This window comes from Fukomys damarensis, unplaced genomic scaffold, assembly GCF_012274545.1.
Source record: "Fukomys damarensis isolate Sample0158 unplaced genomic scaffold, DMR_v1.0_HiC HiC_scaffold_5, whole genome shotgun sequence".
NCBI classification, from domain to species: Eukaryota; Metazoa; Chordata; class Mammalia; order Rodentia; family Bathyergidae; genus Fukomys; species Fukomys damarensis.
In genome coordinates, this window is record NW_022900917.1 from 28529168 (window position 1) to 28550592 (window position 21425).

The following is a 21425-nucleotide window of genomic DNA, read 5'->3' on the forward strand; positions in this document are numbered from 1 at the left end:
TTACAACCTCAAGTAGTCATCCTCAGGTTATTTACAAATGGCCTTGACTTTTAATGCTAATTTGTGTGAATACAATGGATGTCATATCTTTGTCCCCTGTTTCCCACCTTAAATGTAGCTGGAACAGAAATATAACCATGTAAAATTACTATTTTTTAGTTAACAAACGGCAATTTCATGTAACACAGGCAGTCAGACTTCTTTCAAATAATAATTATGCCAGATCATGGTTTTTAATAAAGTTATTTCCTGACCTAAAAATGGGACATATTGAACCATAAAGAAACTACTTTCTATCTGACTCTCCAATAAAAGCTTAAGAATGGTTATTTTCACTATAATTATAGTAAAGTTCTTGTGGTTTTGTCAGTATTTTATTTTTGTTCAATTAATAAAAATGTATATATTTATAGTCCACAAAATAATTATACACAGATATGGTGGCATGGTAACTCACATATATTAACAGATCTATTATTTCATACATTTTTCAGTCTTTAGGGTGAGGTCATTAATATTTAATCTAAGAAATTTTCAAACATATAATACATTTTTGTGACTATATTAACTGTGCTTTATAACAGGTCTTCTGAATTTATTCATTCCACTCAGATTTTGCTCTTTTGGTCATCATACCCCCATTGCACATCCCAAAAACCTGTGACAGTGATCATTCTACTCTCTGTATCTATGAGTTCCACTTTTTGTATCCCAAATATAAGTGAGTTCTTGCACTATTTTTCCCATTCGTGGGTTATTTTATTTAACATAATTACCTCAGACTCACTCAAGTTGTCACAAATGATATTCCTCTTTATTAAGCTGCATAATATTCCAATGCTCCAAATTTTCTTTATCCAGTCATATGTTAATAAACACTGAGGTTGATTTCATATCTTAATTAATTTGTATAATTCTACAAAGAACCTAAGAATGCATATAATTTTTGAGACAAGTGATTTTGTTTCCTTTGATTATATACTCAAAAGTAGAATTCCTGGACTATTTGATAGATCTATTTTTAATGTTTTGAAAAACTCTTTCGCTGTTTTCCATAATGGTTATACCTATTTATATTCATGAAACAAATTAAAGAGTACCCTTTTCCACTACATCTTTGCCACTGCTTTTTACCTATTTTTTGGCATCCTTCTAACAGTTATAATGTGACACCTCATTGTGGTTTTAATTTCCATTTCCATGATGATTGGTGATGCTCAACATATTTTCCATATATTTGTTGGTCATTTGTGTATCTTCTTCATGGAAATGACTTTTCAAGTCTTTCACCCATTTTTTCAGTAAGTTATTACACATTTCATATATTATCCTGTTACTAGAAAGTTAAAAAGTGTAGGCCAATGGAATGGAGGAGAGCCTAGAATAAATCCCTACATTTACAATCAACCGATTTTTGACAAAGGTGGTAAGATCACAGAATGGGCAAAGGAAAATCTGTTCAATAAAATACGGTGGGAAAACTGAATAACTATATTCAGAAAAGTATCAGACCTTCCTCTGTCACAAAATAGGAGAAAAAAAAACTAAAGCAGATTAAAGATTTAAATAGAATGCCTGAAACTATACAACCACTAGAAGAAAATATAGGGTAAGAGCTTTTTGACATTGGTCTGGGTTAATTTTTTTTGCAGGGGGGGAATGTGACTTCAAAAATATAGACAAGGAAGGCAAATGTTGATGGGATTATGCTGAATTTTAAAAGCTTATACACAGCAAAAGAAAAAAATGTCAAACAGAGGGAGAGATCATCACGGAGTGGAGAAAATATTTCCAAACTATAAATGACAATATGTTAAAAAGACAGATTGATATTTGCCTTTAAAAATAATTTTGGGGTTGTGGAAGTAGTCAGGCCCTGGTAAATCACTTGCATACTATGTGCAAGGCCCTGGGTTCAGTCCTCAGCACCATATACACACAACCTCTTATTTGGCTAAGCATCTAGTTGTTTCTCATATATAATTTGTCCTCAGTAAATACAAATCCACTTTGTTTTACTGTAATATTCTTTGAAGAGATAAATGACATACTACAGAGACAATTTATTTGAATACCTGAAGGAAGAGTCAATGCCACAGTTTACATACAAATCTTCTTATCAGAGAGAAAGTAAAAAAGCAGGTGATGCTTAGCAGTGAAATGTTCATCCTGGTTTACTTTGTGTGGAGTGTTGTTCAACAGAAAAAAGCAGTAACTCTAAGAAAAAGAGACAGAGAGAGAGAGGGAGGGAGGAAGGGAATCAGAGGGGGGGCGTATTCCTGCAAGTGGAAACAGCCAGCAGCTAGGGCCTGCAAAAGACTGCGATTAAGGATGTGCAACATTAAAGGTATGCGATAGTCCAATATGTATTTCCATTTAAGGTCAATCTGTACCAAGGGTGTTATCAGTGAGTGGTTGTACATCTCTGCCCCAAAACTATGGTCCCAGTGTGCACGTTCAACAGATAATCCCAATTCTATTCATGCAGACATAATTCCATAGGGGAATGTATAAAGCTACAACTTCTCAATCCATTTCAGTTCTATGATTCATGGTTGAACTTGAAAGAAAATAGTCTATGGAAATTTCAGATTCAAATCGTAATTCCTAAAAAGCATCCGTAATAGAGAAATCAAGGATTGAGTCTAGTATTGTCCACCAGAGACCCTTTACCAACCACACCTCATTTCACGTTTGAAAATTTAGATGATATATTTAACTGCAATAGATAATATCAATATTTGAAATATTAGTCAATTAATAATTAATGATTTATGTTGCCTTCAGTGTAACAAAGATATTACAGTATCAATATAAATATATATTGAGTAGTAATCCATTTTTATCTTGCTACTTAATTTATGATAAACAATTTCAGTAAGTATAGCAAAGACTTCTCTAAAACACACTCTAGTAATAAATACATGACTGTTAAGACAATTTATTTTTTTTTACAATCACAGAACACTGAATCCATTATTCAATGTTGACCATTAAGGCATAAATTCCATATCTATTGAGACTGCTGACAGCCTTGTCACTGCAAATGTTTATAGCATTTGTATAAAACTATTTATTTATTTTCTCCAATGGTAGATTTTCAGAGAGAGAGAGGATTGCTATATCAATAATGCGATGATATTTATACTTGATCTTAGCCAAAGAGCTGAGAAGCTACTGCAAAGATATTTAAAAGAAGATAAGTTGGAAAATCTTCCTGTTTAAATAATATATTTATATCTTTTGCAAGATAAATTCCTTTGCAATTCATGATTGCATTTCTTGCTTAATATAGGCCCACTAATGAGTGTATGTCCATACACATAAAGAATAAAATCAGGTCCCCAGTGTAATGACTTGTAATTGTTATTTTAATAAAATGTTATGAAGCACCTAGAAGTTAGGCAGTGGTTCTTAAAAGTTAGAAGACAAGTATTTTGCCTGAATTCAATTACAAATAAAATGTGCTGTTATATTAAATTAAATTCTATGTTAACCATTTTATTCTATTCACTCAATGCCTTGATGTTTTTTGATCACATGTATTGTCGTTGACTTTACTCCCAGAACTTGATCTTTCAATTATCCCAGGTTCCCCAGGTACTTTGCATATGTAATTTCTATTTAGAACTATGCAGAGAGAAGCAGGGCTTTTCCCACACTTTCTTCAGATGTCTAATTAGATATCACCTTAATAGAAATGGATTTTCCTTACTATCCCATAGAAAAATAGATGTTCTCTACCTCCTCTATCAAAACTCCTTTCTGTCTTACTTTATCTATTTTTTTCTCCGTAGCATTTACCATTACTGGCATGCCATATATTTATATTTGTTTTATTTTCCCATTGTCAAAACATATTTAGTTTATTGTTACCAATCTAGCAGTAGAGCAGTGTCTGGAAAGTAACAGGTGACCAAAAAACCTATGTTTGAATGAATATACCTGATTTGCAGTTATGCACTGTTGGGGGTAAAGCAATGTATTATGCACTGAGAATGCAACAATTAAGATTCAAAATCATCTCATACAAAACAGAACTGGACATTAATGGGGTAAATAAAAAATGTTCCCTATATATGACAGGACTGTTGAAATCACACACAAAATTACACCACCTAAAAAGAAAGAATAATTTGACTAGGAAACTAGGGAGACCTCTATGAAGGATGTCGAATTTGAGTGAAATTTTGAAGAGAAGACTTATACCTGTGAATACGTAGGCGAGTGCCATCTATCAAGAGGAAGGGGAATCATCAGCATATGGAGATAAGAACATAGAGTCAACTTGATGACAATCATAGGAAGAAAGTAATGAGGGATGACAAACATACACATGTCTATGTTATAAGGTCATGCTTGTATTCATTTTCAAGTTCAGGTATTTTTCAACCTTTATGAATAAGGATTTTCTAAAAAAACTGAAATCTAATAAGATCTGTATATGATGTAGACTTTCTCTCTCCCCCATCTGTCTCTCTCTTTCAAAATGAAGATTGAACACAGTGCATACCAAGTGCATACTAAGCATACCAAGCAAGTGCTCTAACTCTAAGCAAAATCCTCAGTCCTTTTCTAAATTGCATTTTGAGACAGTCTCACTAAATTACCCAAGAAGAAGTTGTCATTCTCCTTACTTTGTCTCTTAAGCACTTGGGATTATAAATATGTACCACCACACCAGCTCATAGTTTTTTTTTAATATGATATTTTAAGTTATTAAGAATTTAGTACCAGATTTAAAAAAATGTTTTTGATGAACACATAGTATTTGTAGTCATATATATTTATGAGGTATAATGTAATATTTTTGTTCATGTCTATATTGAGAAACAGTCCTTTTTAAAAAATTGTATTTGGGGACAGAGATATAGCTCAGTGTTTCCACTGCCTGCCTCACAAGTGCAAAATCTTGATTTCAATCCCCAGTACAAAAAAAAAGCATTTATTTTTAGTATATTTCAGAACTTAAAATATAAACACCCATGCATATCACATACACACACACACACACACACACACACACACACATATGAACCTTTCTTTCTTTCTTTCTTTCTTTCTTTCTTTCTTTCTTTCTTTCTTTCTTTATTTGTTTGGTACTGGGGATTGAACTCGGGTCCTTGCAAGGCAGGCCACCAAACCCCTGAGCTAAATCCCCGGCCCCAAGAACCTCTTTAAAAAGTGCATGGCCAGTCACTCATGGATCTGAAGCACACAAACCAAGAGCCACCATCTATGTTACCTAAGAAGAAATGACCAAATGTCTTTGAGTAGGATACTGTCACACTGAGCCTATATTGTGGAAGCACTGAGTCAGAGATGAAAGACACTTTAGAAAACTTCTTTCCAGCAAAGCTGATAAATTACAGAATAGACCGCCTCCCATGGAGATAGTAGGTGTTGGCCAAGATTACAAATAGACGACCATAATGGATAGTAAATAGGTTCCTGAAGTTATATCACCAGATATTCCATGATAAAATGGACACGGGATGTAAGTTCATCCAAACATATCATTAGCAATCAAAATTGAGCATCTGTTTCAATTCTGCAAAATAAGAAAAAATGTCACACAATGAAACCTTGATTTGCACTGTTTGACTTGGCTGAGGGTGGCAGTATTTAGGAAATTCTATATTAAATATTATGTAGATAATATTCTATTTTCCTTAAAGATTGTATTCCAAGAACATATTTATTTATTTTAAAATTCTGTACATGATTTTTTAGAGTAAAAAATATTTCCTCAAGGTCATCTGGAGTTTCAGTATGGAAAGTTACAAATATCCCTTGTTATACACATAATATGAAGATCTTAAAACAAATTGCACATTTTAATATAGTTTGATATATATGAATAAACAGCACAAAAATAAACGTAAGTTATTTGTACTAATCATTATTCCTAAGTCAACCTCATTTGTAAAAATAGGTATACCTGTATTAGACTTCTTCAAAGTGATTTCCACTTGTTTAGCTCCAACAAAACCAACATCTAACATATGCAAACATTAATAATGCCACTCAGTAAATTCTGTATCTAATTGAAAGCCACTATGCACTTATGCACAGTAAAGATCTTTAACCTGAATGAACACTGAGATTGTTCATTTTCCACAGCAATTGCTAAGTCAGAAGAGAGGAAAGAGAGACTTTTTGCTCTCCCTGTCTCACATACAGGAAATTATAAATAACCAATCTAGACATGAGTAAGGAATAGACTTTAAAACCTTAAAATAAATTTTCAAAGGCTTAATGGGAATTATGCTTTAAATTGTCTCATACAAGTATTTTTGCTCTCCTTTTCTTCAAATCTCTGACACCACCACATGCACTTTTCACATTTTTCTAAAGGAAAGTTGCATTATTTTCACTGAGATATTATATCAGATTCTTAGGAAATGAGAAAATCAGAAAGTTAATTTATGTATCATTTCAATTAAAAAAAAACTACAGTGAGATTTTTGTTAAATGTGCAATTACTGCCTTAATTGGAGTACAACTGCCTCTAGATGAGTTTATTCCTTTTATAAAATTAAATACATGTGCATGAAAGATATGATTGAAAATGGAAATGCCTTAGACTTGCTTATGGGATAATTTAGATATTTTTCTATACCCATCGAATGCAAACAATTGTATTACATCCTCCACTTTTGCAAATATCATTAGTGTGAGATAAAGACCCATTTAAGGATTCTATTTGCTTTTATTGCAAAGATATCTATATATTTTAATTTTATTATATTCTTACTGGCTGATATTTTATAGAATTAGGATATAGAAACAGTTAATGCAACATTCTACAGCTAACTGATATGATTAAACATAAGTAACACATTTGATTTTTAAAACTAAACCATTCCAGTGTACCCTACTGTGTTCATGCCTGTATAATTATACGTCTGACTTGCCTCATGTAATTCACAATCTCTTCCTGCTGCTTAATCGCAGACTTCAGCAAGCACATTTTAAGGGGAGAGACTGAGTATAATTGTTCTGTGAATCATTTATTTGCCGTGTGCATTAAGGTAATGATTGCCCACAAGGAGAAAGAACAAGGGGGTGTATAGGACTAAAGGCGCAAGATGATTTTCAAGTACATGTATAATTTCGATTCATTCTTGTAGGAGGAAATCACAAGTAAATTAATCAGCAATATATTTGTAGACTTCACTCCATCATTTTATAAGAAGTAGCAGTGGCTATTTTGTGTTGTCTTTTGATTAAAAGAAAAGGCTGATTATCAAAAGGTAGTCAGGTATATAGAATCAAATGAGCAGTGCTATTCCTCAGAGCTTTCCATGGTGCATAAAAGTTTGAAGAAGAAAAAATTTAGTTTTCACATCAAATTGAAAAGAGACCAAATAACAAATAAATAAGAAGAAATTACATTTGTATTATATATCAGCATTTGAATAGATTTTTGCTAATATCCTCTCTGGTTTTAAAAATATATTTGACAGCATCTAAAGACATAAGGAATAATGAAAAAGTGCAGGCATTGACTATAGAATAAGTTGTTATTTCCCATTCTATGATGGTAAATAAAGTCAGTAATAGGCAATTTTGGGCTCAATTTAATAATATTTACTTCACACAACAGAAAAGATAAAGTGTTAAAGAGTTAGAATTACTAGAGAAAGATGTGATAGAAAAGCTTTTCATGAGAGGCATACTGCTTTACTATAGACAGTTTTATTATAAGACAGTGATTTTAGATAAATCTTGGTTTTCAGTTCAATACTTGTCTCTGTTGTGGACTTTAGGCCAGAGTAATTGTGCTGGCTCCTTTCTAGTCAGAATCAGTTTCTTTACGGTGGACTGCAGAAGACTCCCTTTAATCCTTTGAAATGGTACCTTTAGTGAATTATGCTACAAATACACTTTCAGAAGTTTGGCAGTGAATATCCGGTTAAATATCCAGCCTGCCATTCACAATTAACTCTCTCTCCTCCTTTCTGAACTATTTTATTTCCCCTGAGAGTTGTAATTGAAATTGGATGCATAAACCGAAGTTTCAGGGTAGCTTCCCAAACCTTTCCATCGACTTCCAGGAAAGAAAATGTATCACTCCTGGAAAAGCAAAAAAGAGAACTGTCCAGCGATCGTGCCTGAATGAAGGATGCTGAGCTAGACTGAAATTGCATTTGATCTGTTTCTCTGTTGATTTTGTAAACCTTTCCAAGGGTTTCCATAGTAACAAGCGAATTACCCCCTCTCCCCCTAACATCTTTTCAAGCATATTACAGGGATAAATATAAAGGTTAGGGTGAAAAGAGCTACAGAGTCTTTTTCACTACCAGGCTGTATCTAAAGAAGTCATGATTAGTCTTTTAAAAAATCAAGTAGGTTTTCTCTATCACAGTCATATGAAAAAGTTGAGTCAGGATCTACTTACATCTCTGATGTCTGCGTTTGCTCCTGTACATGGTCATTCTGAAAAAATCCGACTTTCTAAGAAGTAATTGGTTTGACCACGGAGACAAAGAGACGGGTTGTGCTTCTGCTTTGCAGTAAGACTGTTGCTCACTGACAGAAGGTAACCAGCAATCACACAGTGAAAGCCAGGGTAATACCATTCTCATAAAATTACAGGGGAGATGCTACAGCCTATAACTACTCTATCTGATGCAAATCTTCAACTGAAAATTGTATTTGTTAACCTTGCTGCAATCAATATCAGTTAAGATCTCTAATAAAAAATCTGCACTATTAAAGTGCTGTGCTTGAAGCACTGTTGACTTAAGAATGTTTTCACACATTCAATAAGAGTAGTAAAACTGAAAATCTAAATATGAATGTAAAAATCCTTTTTGGTATCTACAAATATTTTTTTTAAAAACTATCCTTTTAGTCCATATGCTGTTTTAGCCATGCTAGAACACTGAGATTTGTATTTTCTTCTGAAACTCCACTAAATCCTCTCCTTCTCTAAGCCCCATATGCACTTTGTATATTCAACTATTGAAGCAATTATCACTTTTAGTTATGTCTGTTTCCTTAAGACTGCATTTCTCAGGCAAAGCGGAAATTGCCTGTTCCCATTCCTAGGTATTCGGAAGACTGGACTTAATAGGGACACATGATAGGGTCAAAGGCTCAGGGAGTGCTCACTATGTACGAGGCCCTCTTCTTGCAGAAAGCTTTTCCGGAAGCTTCTGTCTACCTGCATCGCTCACATCCTCGTTTCAGTCCTCAGCGCTCTTCTTTCCCCGTAGTCGTGGCACATCCTGACCTGAACATGGTTCCCTCTGTCACCTCAAGCCGACAGAACGGAGCTGTGACTTCCTATGCATTGCGTTCGTTTCTCAGATTGCAATGCCTGGCCCCCAGCAGAAACTCCGCAATACTATCCCTGCCAGACACTCCAAAAAGTATATTTTTAACATTGCTTTTATGCGCTAATTTGCTTGCCTGAAATTCAGTTTTTATTTCTAATAAAAAAGGATCTACACACCAGTAAGAGCTTTATCTAATAAGACTTTATGATTGTATGTTAAATTCACCACCCAGTCAAGAAGCACCAGTGGACATTTTCTTCTGTCAGAAATTTTTTTTTTTTTAATGGTGTGGACAATCCCAGATCCCCTCCTAGGCAACCAGAGGTAATCATCGCCTTTGCTGTCATTTTAAGGGAAAAGTTACTTCAGTGTAAACACTACTACTGTTTATACTAACTATCATATTTCACAATCAAAGATAGCAAGAATATTCAAGGAAGTTTCAAAACTATGTATTTTGTCCTGCCTCCTTGACTTTTAACTACACTTTTTATTAAGCCTCTTTGTGCATGACTGCTATGGTTATAGCTTACTTAAAGGCACATCTATATTGCTTTTTGTACCCTAGAGCAATTATCCTTGCATTTTTAAATATATTGCATTTAATATTTTTCCATAAACACAGTGAACCTCTTCTGAAGTATAGAAAATGCACTTCATACACTAAAACTCATTTGTATGTTTATTTTTTCCCTAACATCTATTAGTCACATGAAATACTACATATTTAACTGTATTGGACCATCTCTGTCTATTACAACATAAACTTCCTCAGCACATAACTGCTTTCTTCAGAGATGTACATTCAGATGACCAGCCAGTGCCTGGCACAGAATTTAAATGATAAAGTACATAAAATAATAAACTTTTCCAGTGAATTCAGACTGTAGTCAAATATTTACTTATTGACTGAAGTTACTACAAGGCAAATTCTTGTCCTTTCATATCTATTGCTTGGTCAGAAACTCAATTTTAATGTTTTGTCAATTTGAATAAATTGAACATAATCAAAGATGTGAAGACATCTTTTAAATCCACTAAAACAAAAACATATTCAATAAGCAATGTTTCTTTTGGAGAAGTTATTTGCTACTTCCTTAAGCAAAATACCCCTGCCCTAACAAACAATGAAAATCACAAGAATCCAAAGAAATTGAGTTTGACACCAGTGGTACATGCTAATGATATGAATAAATATGATGCCAATAATTTTTGGTGGAATTAGCCTAATAACATAATGACACAAATGCCATTAATTTTAACATCTATATATTATTATATACAATGAAATTTATAATTTTTTTCTTTACATTGTTAGTCTTTCATTATGTATAAGCAACATCTCAAGCTGAAAATTTTTGTACAGATCATGTAACAATTTGATTAACAGCATTGGCGTGTACAACAAACCTCCCCAGCACCAGCCATCACCTGTAGATACATTAAAACATACAGCCTGACTAAGTTCTTCTATGTTTGGCAATCTTTGACCTCTGAGCCTGGTACCAGGTTGATTTTCTTAGGTCCCACATAGGAATTTCCATCTCATCGGTCCTTTTCTATGCTACTATTTTCTGACCTTGGGTACATAGGACATCTACCCCTACCCTTATATCTGGACTTAGTGACTTGAATTCTACATGGCTTTTGGCTGTCAAAATTGTACCTGGTAGGTGGTGAATAAAAGCCAAATCCCTAAATAGATGAGAGGAAGGCGGGGGTGAGCACTACGGAAGAGGACAAGCTTTGGGAGAGGCGGGACCTAAGAAACCTTTAATTGGAACAATGGAGAGGAAAGATGAGGGGTTTTGTTTGGTTGTGTTTTTGTTGGTTTGTTTCTTTTGTTTTTTGAGACACGGTGTCACTATGCTGTTCAAGTTAACCTTGAACTCACTATATGGCCCAGCTGGTCTCAAATCCATGGCAATCCTCCTGCCTCAGCCTCCTGAGTGCTGGGATTACAGGTGTGTGCCACCACACCTGGAGTGAAACACAAGGATTTTCAAGAATCAAAGGGAGAAGTTGAAGAGAGGGGACATGCCTAGGCATCCCACTTTTTCTTCCTACCCTCTTCAAGAAACTAGAATGGGCTGGAACTGTTTTTTCTCCAAAATCAGCTTTATGCCCCTCTCAGAGACCAAAAAAAGGCTTCCTTATGAAATATTCTTCTTCATATTCCCTACAATCTGGTTTTCCTTTAATAGAATCAATCTTTATAGTCCACACTTAAAATTCAAAACCAGTGAGTGCTGATAAACTAGGATGAATGAATTCTTATTGAAAATGAAATAATTACATCAACTTCTCTTTCAGTGGAAAGAACCAGTTTGAAATAATGCAACAGGCCTTTAAACAGGGCAGGGGAGTGTGTGTGTGTGTGTGTGTGTGGTTATCATATGCCCCCTGTGCTATACCATGACATAGGATCTTCACATTTATATTACTTAGGTATCTCTCCCCTAATTTTGGAAATAGGTAAACTTCAGGAAATGGTCAGGGATGCATAGCTGTGCTGCGTTCTTCCACTGGGAATTAGGCCAACATGATTTTAGGGCTGAATTAAGTGAGAATGCACTGGATAGCTTTGGGGGAGACTTCTGGGTCCTTTTTTTTTTTTTTTTTTTTTGGTACCAGGGATCAAACTCGGGTCCTTGCACTTGCAAGGCAGGTGGCGGAACCACTGAGCTAAATCCCCGGCCCTGAGGAAGACTTCTGTAAAAAAGTAAAATAGTGACTTTGCTGGGGTCTGAAAATGCAGGAGATCCTATCAACTGGAACACAACAGAGGGAGTGGATACTGTATGGATTAGGAAGCATCAGCACTGAGAATGTGCTCATTACATGTTCCATCCTTCTAGGTTTTATATGCATTATTTCACTGAAAACTGAAAACAGCCATACGATGAACCATTGCATTATTACTGTGCTTATTATCATCATCCTCATCAGGACCACCACACCATCACCATCCTCATTCATGGTTTCAGAGAAGTGAGGCTGACAAATTGTGTTAAGACTAAAATCTCACAAACTGCAAAATCTGGCTGCTCTTTTACCAGAGCCGGCGCAAAAGCACATGCCTTGTAAAAGAAATAGATGAGATGCCAAAAGGAACATGCTTCCCTAAAACTAGTGATGCTAAATACCTCGCCGGAGAGGTGAGTACAGTTACCTGAAGGGCTTTTGGTTCCCTGGCGGGGACATTCAAGGTTGGAACCAGAACTGACTTGATTGGGACAATAGGTTTGCTCAGCTCTGAAGGAGCGACGACTTCCCCCTCATACATGTCCTTGTCTGGTGCTTCACCCCACACCCCAGCTTGTATTCTTTAATTCAAGTAAAACACTAAGTATTCCCCAAATACCAAGATTATCAAATGATTAGCCAATCAGTTCTGACACCTTTATCTGGGTTTAAAATTAAGATGTGTGATTTCATAAACATTTTAATAATTTTAAAGATACAGTATGTAGAGCATATAGAAATATTGAACTTCAATTAAATAGTGCCAACACTTCAGAAAATTACTGGAATCAATATTAAAGCTGAAATATTATAGTAGTTACCTTGTGTACACTCTTCATATTCAGAACGATGTATGGTATAGAACAAATATTTCCTACAAGAGCTGGCCAGGCTAACTGAAGAAGACAAATATATGGGACCTCACGTAAAGTGAGCCATATATATCCTCCAAGGACTTAAACTAGGGAGTCCTTCAAGTTAGCCCAGACCTTTCCATTCAGAACATGCCCTCTTGAAAACTGTTTGCGGGAGTGATATGAGTGACAACTCAACTTTCCTTTGCTTAGTTTTCCTAAAGTTTGGACAGACAGCTAATGACAGTTAACCTTTATCTAATGTCATTCCTATCACTAAACATCAGGGTTTACGGTTGTAAACATTTTCTTTCTTTCCTTTTTATTTTGCCTTTCCCTTGTTATCATGCCACCTGAGCCTCAGGAGTTGCTACATTTTCTCCTCTCAGAGCTTCCTTCTGTATTGCAACATCATCTTAGTATAATTTCTGTAAAATCTTGACATGAACGTCAGGTCTTTTCAACCAATACTTTTCAACCCTGGCCTAATAATCAACCCGTCTTTATCTTTTTGACAATTTATACACATACACACAATTACATATATATTTCCAAGTGCCCCTGGATCCATACCTACTTACCAAAATCCAAGTGTTATCCTATTAATAGATAATCTAAAAATAGACTGAAATAGTCAATGGCTATCATATTAATAATAAATTTTGTCATTACATTTAAAATCTCATTTTACTTTATTTATTTACGATATTTAAAATTGTTCTTTTTGAGATGAAGGAAATACAAAATGTCCTAAAGTTTGGTTCAAGTTTCTATTTGTGACATTAGCTTGTTCGGAGAAAATAATCAATTTCAGAATAATGTTTCCTTTTATCCTTCACTATTGTTTAATGTGAAATAAGAAAACAAAATAATTCAATATTACCTAACTTTGTTTACTAAATTTAAAAAATCTATCCGGATAAAGACCTTTCATTTCTTTCAAAAGAGTATAATTGGATTTAAATATTAAGGATGTGTTCTTCATTTGGAGTATCTCCAGTTCCTTGTGGTCTAATATCAATGAAATCTTTTAACAGCATTAAGATGTGGAAATATTTAAAATGTACAGATATTAAACAATCTAAACACGTGTCTCCTTTATAATACTAGTTATCATTGATCTTACTTTCACTGAACCTTCTTAGTGGTAATGGCTTGGAGACTTGTTATGGTTAGATGCAGAGTGTCGTGAGCTCATGGGTGGGGTTTCTGGAAAGTGACTGGAACACGAGGGCACTATAATCGTCAGTGGACTCATCAACTACTGAGTTCAAGAGCCGAGTGTGCTGCGGGAGGGGGGCATGGTGAGAGGCACGACGCTAGGGGTGTCACCTGGAAGGATTCGTCTTCCTCCTTTATTTCTCCCTTCTTTCTCTGTTTCCTGAGCCACCATGACACGAGCAGCTTTCCTCCGCCATGCCCCTCTGCCGTGGTTTCATCTGACCATAGACTTTAACTGTGAGTCCAAATAAACCTCTCCTCCTTTAAGTTATGGGTGTTCAGTATTGCGTTTCAGGAATGAAAATGTGACAAACACAAGCACTTTTCACTTTAGTCTCTTTTTCTTTTCTTGGTACCAGGGACAGAACTCAGGACCTTGGCTATTATGAGGCAGGCAGCGGAACCACTGAGCTAAATCCCCGGCCTCTGTTTCTTTCTTTTATTTGTATTGTTTTCATCTTGAGTTACCTGAGTCCCTAACCTGCCTCATTATTTCAACCTATACAGTATTTGATCATATGGACTTAGTTTTATATCCTCAGTTGCCTTATTTTCCCATTTACATTTGGATTAATTTGCAGGGTTTTTTTCAATTTTTTTATTATTACATGTGTGCAGTACATAATGATTACATTCCCCATGAGTAGTTGGTGTGTGTGTGTGTGTGTGTGTGTGAAACACATCTTAATTCTTTTATCATTTTCTTCCTCTCTCCTCTCCCACACTTTCATGTTCAGTGTTTTAAGAATGATGGGATTATACCTTCTTTAATGCACCCTTTTCACGAGTCCAAGTATTTAATATTTAATTTAATTTATAAAAGAGTTGGAAAAAAAAACCCACTAAAGCTGTTATAGTTGTGTCCTGATGTCCCCTCAAAGTCTCATGAGGTCACAGATGGGGCTTTTCTGAGGTGGCTGAGTCTAGAGTGTGTGAGTTATTCGTGGTGCAATGCTGGGCTCAAGGGCACTAGGATTATGGGTGTGAGTGATACCGGCCCTAAGTAATCTGCATAAAACAAAAGGGGACAAAAGACGCTGTTGAGGATCCCTCTCCCTTCCCTTGTTGCTTTTGCTACCATGGGGGCACCATGAACTGTTTCCACTCTGTGACGCTGCTCTGCCATGTCACCCTGCTTGGAGCCAGTGGATTATGGATTGAAACCTCCAGAAACTGTGAGCCAAGTAAACCTTTCCCCTTTAATTTTGGCTTTTGGGTATTTTTTCTCAGTGATGAGAGGAAAGTGTTATGGGTTGAGTCTGGATGTCCCCTCAAAGCCTCATGTGGTCACAGATTTGATCTAGCTATATGAAGCTGGAACTGATTCATGATGCAATGCTAGGATCAAGGACACTGGGATTAAGGGTATGCATGCGACTTGCCCTAAGTAGTCTAAATAAGATAAAAGGAGCAGGGAAACACTTAAATTCTCTCTGTTGCCTTTGCTACTGTGTGAGCACCATGTTGTTTTTCCTCTGAGATGCCTATTTGTCATCTCCGCCTTGGAGCCAGCCAATTATGGACTGAAACCTCTACAAACTGTAAGCCAAAAAAACCCCTTCCCCACTAACTTTGGGTGTCAGATATTTTGTCTCAGCAATGAGAGAAAAGTAACTATCACAGAAAGTAAGACAGAAGCATATACATCTAAATTATACTCGAATTTCTTAAACAGGTAAAAGTGGGAAGTAAATTACTTATCCTCATGTAAATAACTTAATTATCTTCAACATATTTTGGGGAAAATATTAACTGGGTTATGCACTAAAGATATAAAACAATCCTAGAGACTCCCTCAAATACAAAGTCCCTTTAGAGTGGAAATCGCACAAAAAGTACTATTATTTATAAGAAATTACTTCACAGACACATGAATACATAAATAAATTTTAGTGGAAGTGTATGTTTCTATGATTTGAATTATTTGTTACCTTCAAATTCATATTTTAAAGTCTAATCTCCAATGTGATATTTGGAGGTGGGGTTTTGAGAGGTGTATAAGTCACAAGAGCAGAAGCTTCATAGATGGGATTAGTGCCCTTCTTAAAATGACCCAAAGAAATCCCTTGCACTTCCCTTGAGGTGAGGACACATCAAGAAGGTGCCTTCTACATGAAAAGCAGTCCTTCACCAGTCACTGTCACTGAGTCTGCCAGGAACCTGAGCTTGGATTTCCCAGCCTCTAGCATTCTGAGAAATAAATGTCTGATGCTTATAAGCCACCTAGTCTGTGTTTTGTTTTGTTTTGATTTTTTGTACTGGGGACTGAACTCAGGACCTTGTGCTTGTGAGGCAGACGGTGGAACCACTGAGCTAAATCCCCGGCCCCTCATTGTTGGTATTTTATTTTGGCAGTCCAGATGGACTAGAAGAAAATAATGTGGAAGAACTGCTGTGCTGCACGATCTGGAGATATTTCATTTTTGAAGAATATTTTCTCGGTAGCTAACAACACTTGTCTTCATGTCCTGAGATAAAGGGATAGTACTTCTTTACTGAGAATAATGAAGAGACAGTAAAAAGATCCTTTGTCATATGTTCCTGTGATTATGAAAATTGTATGTAGAATTTTCCCATAACAGAGTTTACAAAATAATACATACTTTCTATCATCTATGTATGTTTCTGTCTATTGTCTATTATCTCTCCATCTTAAAAACCTGTGTCATGTATTATAGAGCTACCTTAGGGGAAAAAAATGCCCTGAGGTGTTTAGAGGAAGTGTCATACTTCAAGGTCAAGATTGTGGCTGAAGAAGGTTCTAAGAAATCCTAGAGATTTCAGGACAATAGTGATGAACAACAAGGAGCACTTCAGACAGAGGAAAGCAAAATACACTGCATCTCTTTGGGGAGATACGGTGCTCAATACCTTATTATACAAATTACTGATTTTGCAATTATTCCGTTTTCTTTTTCTGGCTCATTTTAGTCAATGTCTTCCCTCATATTTGCCTTGAATTTCTTATTTCTAGACTCTGAGCTACAGCACCTGATTCCACCTTTCTATTGTATCATTTTACCCTCTCTGCTATGTTATCTATAATCAGCTCTTCAAAATCTGTGGCTCTACATTTGCAGATTGAACCAACCATGAACTGAACGTATTTGAAAAAAATTCTTTGTACTGAACATACAGTCTTCTCTCCTGTCATTATAGCAATATAAAAGCTAATTACATAACTAATACACTGTATTAGGTATTAAGAACAGATACATATGATTTAAATTATACAAGAAAGTGAGCATAAGTTATGTCAATTTCATGCCATTTTATATAAGGGACTGGAGCATCCATGAATTTTTGTATCTATATAAATATATATTATATTTCTTATATATAATTGTATATGTCTATAATTTATATGTGTGTGGTAGGAGCATATCATCTCAAGTTCTTATTGCTGTGAGGAAGATAGAATGAACTACAGAGTTTAGCATTTTACCATACCTATTTCTGGTTGGAATCATTTAACTACTTTCCTGTTGGTGAGACAGAGTACCTCAAACCCATGACTTAAAGGGGAGGTTTATTTGACTCATTTTCCAGTGGGTTCAGTTCACAGGTGACTGGCTCCAAGGTGAAAGGGTACGATGGAAATTAATAACAGAGGAAGGCTGCTCATTTCATGGCACCCAGGAAGAGGAAAGTGAAGGGAGTTCCTGGGGACCTTTCCAAGCTGGGTCCCACTGACTCACTCTTCTGACCAGGCCCCACCTCCTAACAACACAGGAACTACTGAACTCATCAGTGAGCGAATTCGCTGGTGAGTATAGTGCCCCCATGACCCAGTCACCTTCCAAACACATGAGCCTTTTTGGGGTATTTTAAATCTATGCTTTAACAAATTACATATTACAATTTTCCATCAAGATTGTCAGAGTCCAAAAATGTTACCTGCCTAGTATAACCAATGGATTAAATGAAAATGAAGTACTTTAAGTAAAAATAATTCACTGATTATAGAAGCTGAAAATAATTATAAACATGGAGCGATAACTCTGTGTCAGGGGTTTTCTTTATGTTACTTTAATCTTAAAACAGTTAAGTGAGGTAGAAGTCATTATCTCCTTTACAGATAAGAGATTCAAGGCTATCCTTTCAAGTTCACAATGCTGAAATAAAGCACACAGTTCAAGTTTGTTAACTACATAAGCCATTTCCAATCCCTAAAACCATTACCTTGTATACTGAACAAATTAATGCCAATGAAATCAAATTTAGAAAACAGAGAACAGAAAAATACTATCCAGAATTTTACTGCAGTTTGAATTACTGAGGTTACTGCCATTGCTTTGGTAAATACATCTGATTTTAAAATGTAAGACAGTGAAAGAACAGTTTGATAATGGGATGTCAATGTAGAATGTACTCTCTTAGTTATCTATCCTACTTGTCCAGATAAAGAATTCTAGAGATGCCTGTATTATTATTCTAAAGATATTCATGTAATACCAGAACTGAAGCCCAAACAGTGCATAAAGCCTAATGAAATAATGTATTTGTTTTAAAATACAAAGACCAATGTGGAGTTGGAGAACATTTTTCACAGAAATGAATCAAATGGGTTAGAATGGCCTAGCGGACATTTCCAATTAGAAATAAATAAAACTATTTCAGAACATATATACATACACAACATACACATAAACATACATATCCTTGAAAATATTGGGCTAGACATTAAGATGATTTTTTCAGGGCTTTAAAATATAATGCTTAAAATGGACAAAGATCAATACTAAAATTTGTGAGTCTTTTTAAAAATACTAAATATCAATTTATATTTGTTGATCATGCTCAGCATACTTTTTTAATGATGTCAAAAAATCTCTACTTCAGAATTTCTAATCACTTTCCATGTAAAGTGTGCATAAAGTAATCTTAAGTATAGATTAATAGAATTCATTTCTGCCTGTCTATAAAAGTAGTATACACAGCAGTCCCGTCCTCCTAATTCCTTCTCTATTCATATTTAGTTATAATTATCACATTGATGAGCTACTTCAGCCTGCTGAGTTCAATAGAATGGATTTTCAGGTATAATTTAGCATTACATAGCCCAAGGGTATTTCAGAAATCCATCTCCAATTTTCATTTTGTGTGTATTTGTGTCTGCTAAAGGGCTCAGAACCACCTGCATATTCTTTGACCTCTCATATGTGTTTCAAAGGCAACTATTTGAATAAACTCTGCATTTGCTATTACCAGCACAGCAGTATGTGAACAGTAAATATGTAAATGAAATTCAAGATTCTCTTACCACTGTAAACACCAGTTTTAGATGTTTACTTAAATGCCCTTGGATACAGAAACAGGAACTATGTGAAGGAAAAATAGTCTCAAATTTTATTTTCAAAACTGTCTCCTTTAGTTTAGTGAACACTAAATCTAATGTTTTCTCTAAATCACACCTTGGAAAGCTTCAGAAAGCCCACCTGGAGTATACAGTAAATACTAAATAAATCATTAAGGAACTCACAAAATATATACACAAACACAGGCTATAAAAAGGTGACGATTCAGTTTTTAAAACTTTTGGTTCCCAGCTTCTAAGGCCATTTAAAGAAATATTTATAACAAAATGGTATAACAAAGAATAAACCAAGATGTAAGTTGTAACTACCTTACCTTGATTCAATGAGAAAAAGAATATTTTGCTGTTGACATTTTCTTGGACTCACAATGCATATGCTGCCAGTAGCATAAATACCTATGTTCTCATTTGCATCAGATTAACTTGTTTTTCTTTATAAAATTTAGGATCCCACATGAGTCTTCATTGACATTAAATTAACTTTATTGTTTTCATTTATTCATTCCATATACTTTGTGCACTGAAATTGCCATCTGGTTGAAAATGCAGGGCAAAACAGACAAGATTGTTCATGTAGCCTTTATACTAACGGGGAATACAGGCATTGGTGGAGTGATAACATAAATGAATACAGTGTAAATTCACAAATAGGGTCTCTGAAAGTAATTTTGTGGTCAATTGCAAAAGTCAGCGCTTGAGAGCGAATGGTTTACTTTGAGGCTGAGTAGGGTGTTACGAGAGGAGCTGTAAGAATAGAGTCACAGGTGACAATGAGTAGTGAGAGAATTACTGAAACTGTCGTGAAGTTCAGAGGAATATGTTGATATAAGAACAGAATACTGAGATACCATCCATATTCAACACACAATGTTGACCAAAGCTGTTTCTTACCAAATGCTCATTACTCAAATTACGACAATGATAATCAGTTAATAGGATTCTATGCCTTATCTCCCCAACTAGTGATCAACAGTATACTTGTACAAGATGGCAGATAAAAATAAAGCAGTGATGATCGTAATCTTGAAAAGTGACTTACAAGGGATATTATGTGAATCTTAAAGTTTTCCAAAAGAATTTTTAAATAAAACTACTACTTAAAATATCTGCTCACATAGAAGAGTAAGTGACATTCTAAATGACCATCCTGGTCTTGCAAAAGTGGCAGTCCATGGTGATAGAAGCCCCTGCAATTAATAAATAAACATACGAGAAGAGTTAATTTCATGAAGATCATTGGACACAGCATTTTGGAAAACTTCAGAGGAAGTAAAATAAGTTATTTCGTTATTGGAAGATGATATAAAATTTTAAACCATGATTTAGCATGTGTGTGGGTGACTATGACACGAATGGTTTAATGAATGTTGCCCAAATATAATGAAACTCTTGAAGAAAAGGAAAAGAAATTGCTGGCAAAATTATGGGAAATTTTCTAACACATTACAGAGAGATACTACGTAACAGATACAGCATCAGTAAATGAAAATAAAGAAGCATTTATGAAAATAACATCAAATCAAGGCATTTTAGTAATTCTTACTGTATTTGATATTAATAAATGTATTATCTTTTTGCTGAAAACTGCATCCCTTATCTTCTCTTCCATTGCTGCTTTTTTATCCTTCCCAAGTTTATACTTAAAGATGAAGTATCTGTCTAAAATTGCAGTTTCAAAATCTATAGTTGCTACAACTGTGGTTTAAAAACTCAGCTTCTGGAACTCTGCCAGCTTAGTTGAATCCTAGTCCTGACACTTACTACTTGTGTATCCTTCATGTCTCCATACCACAGTTACTTTACTGTAAATGTTTCTTCACTCATCACATACTCACAGGACTTTTATAAGGATTAAATGAGTTCAAATATAAAAAGTAAATAGAACAGTAGCCAGACAAAACATTAGCTGTTATTAGATTTTCCTGTGTAGATGTTTAAAAAGCACATAAAGTGCAGTGTGTTCAAAAATACATGTTTACTTAAATGTTTCTGGGTAGAATA

The 21425-nt window shown here is 35.0% G+C and overlaps 1 protein-coding gene across 10 annotated transcripts in view; it reads right to left on the bottom strand.

Annotated features, from left to right (window-relative positions):
• Ralyl (RALY RNA binding protein like) overlaps positions 1-21425 on the bottom strand; it is a 658084-nt gene that overhangs the window by 176074 nt on the left and 460585 nt on the right. Inside the window, exon 1 of one of the 10 annotated variants that reach the window (XM_010645315.2) lies at positions 8405-8560. The exons of the other annotated variants lie outside the window; for them this stretch is intronic. Coding sequence (XP_010643617.1) covers positions 8405-8441 — 37 coding nt within the window. The 5' untranslated portion in view covers positions 8442-8560. Of the gene's footprint in view, positions 1-8404; positions 8561-21425 lie in introns of those variants that run through there. 10 annotated transcript variants of the gene reach the window in all.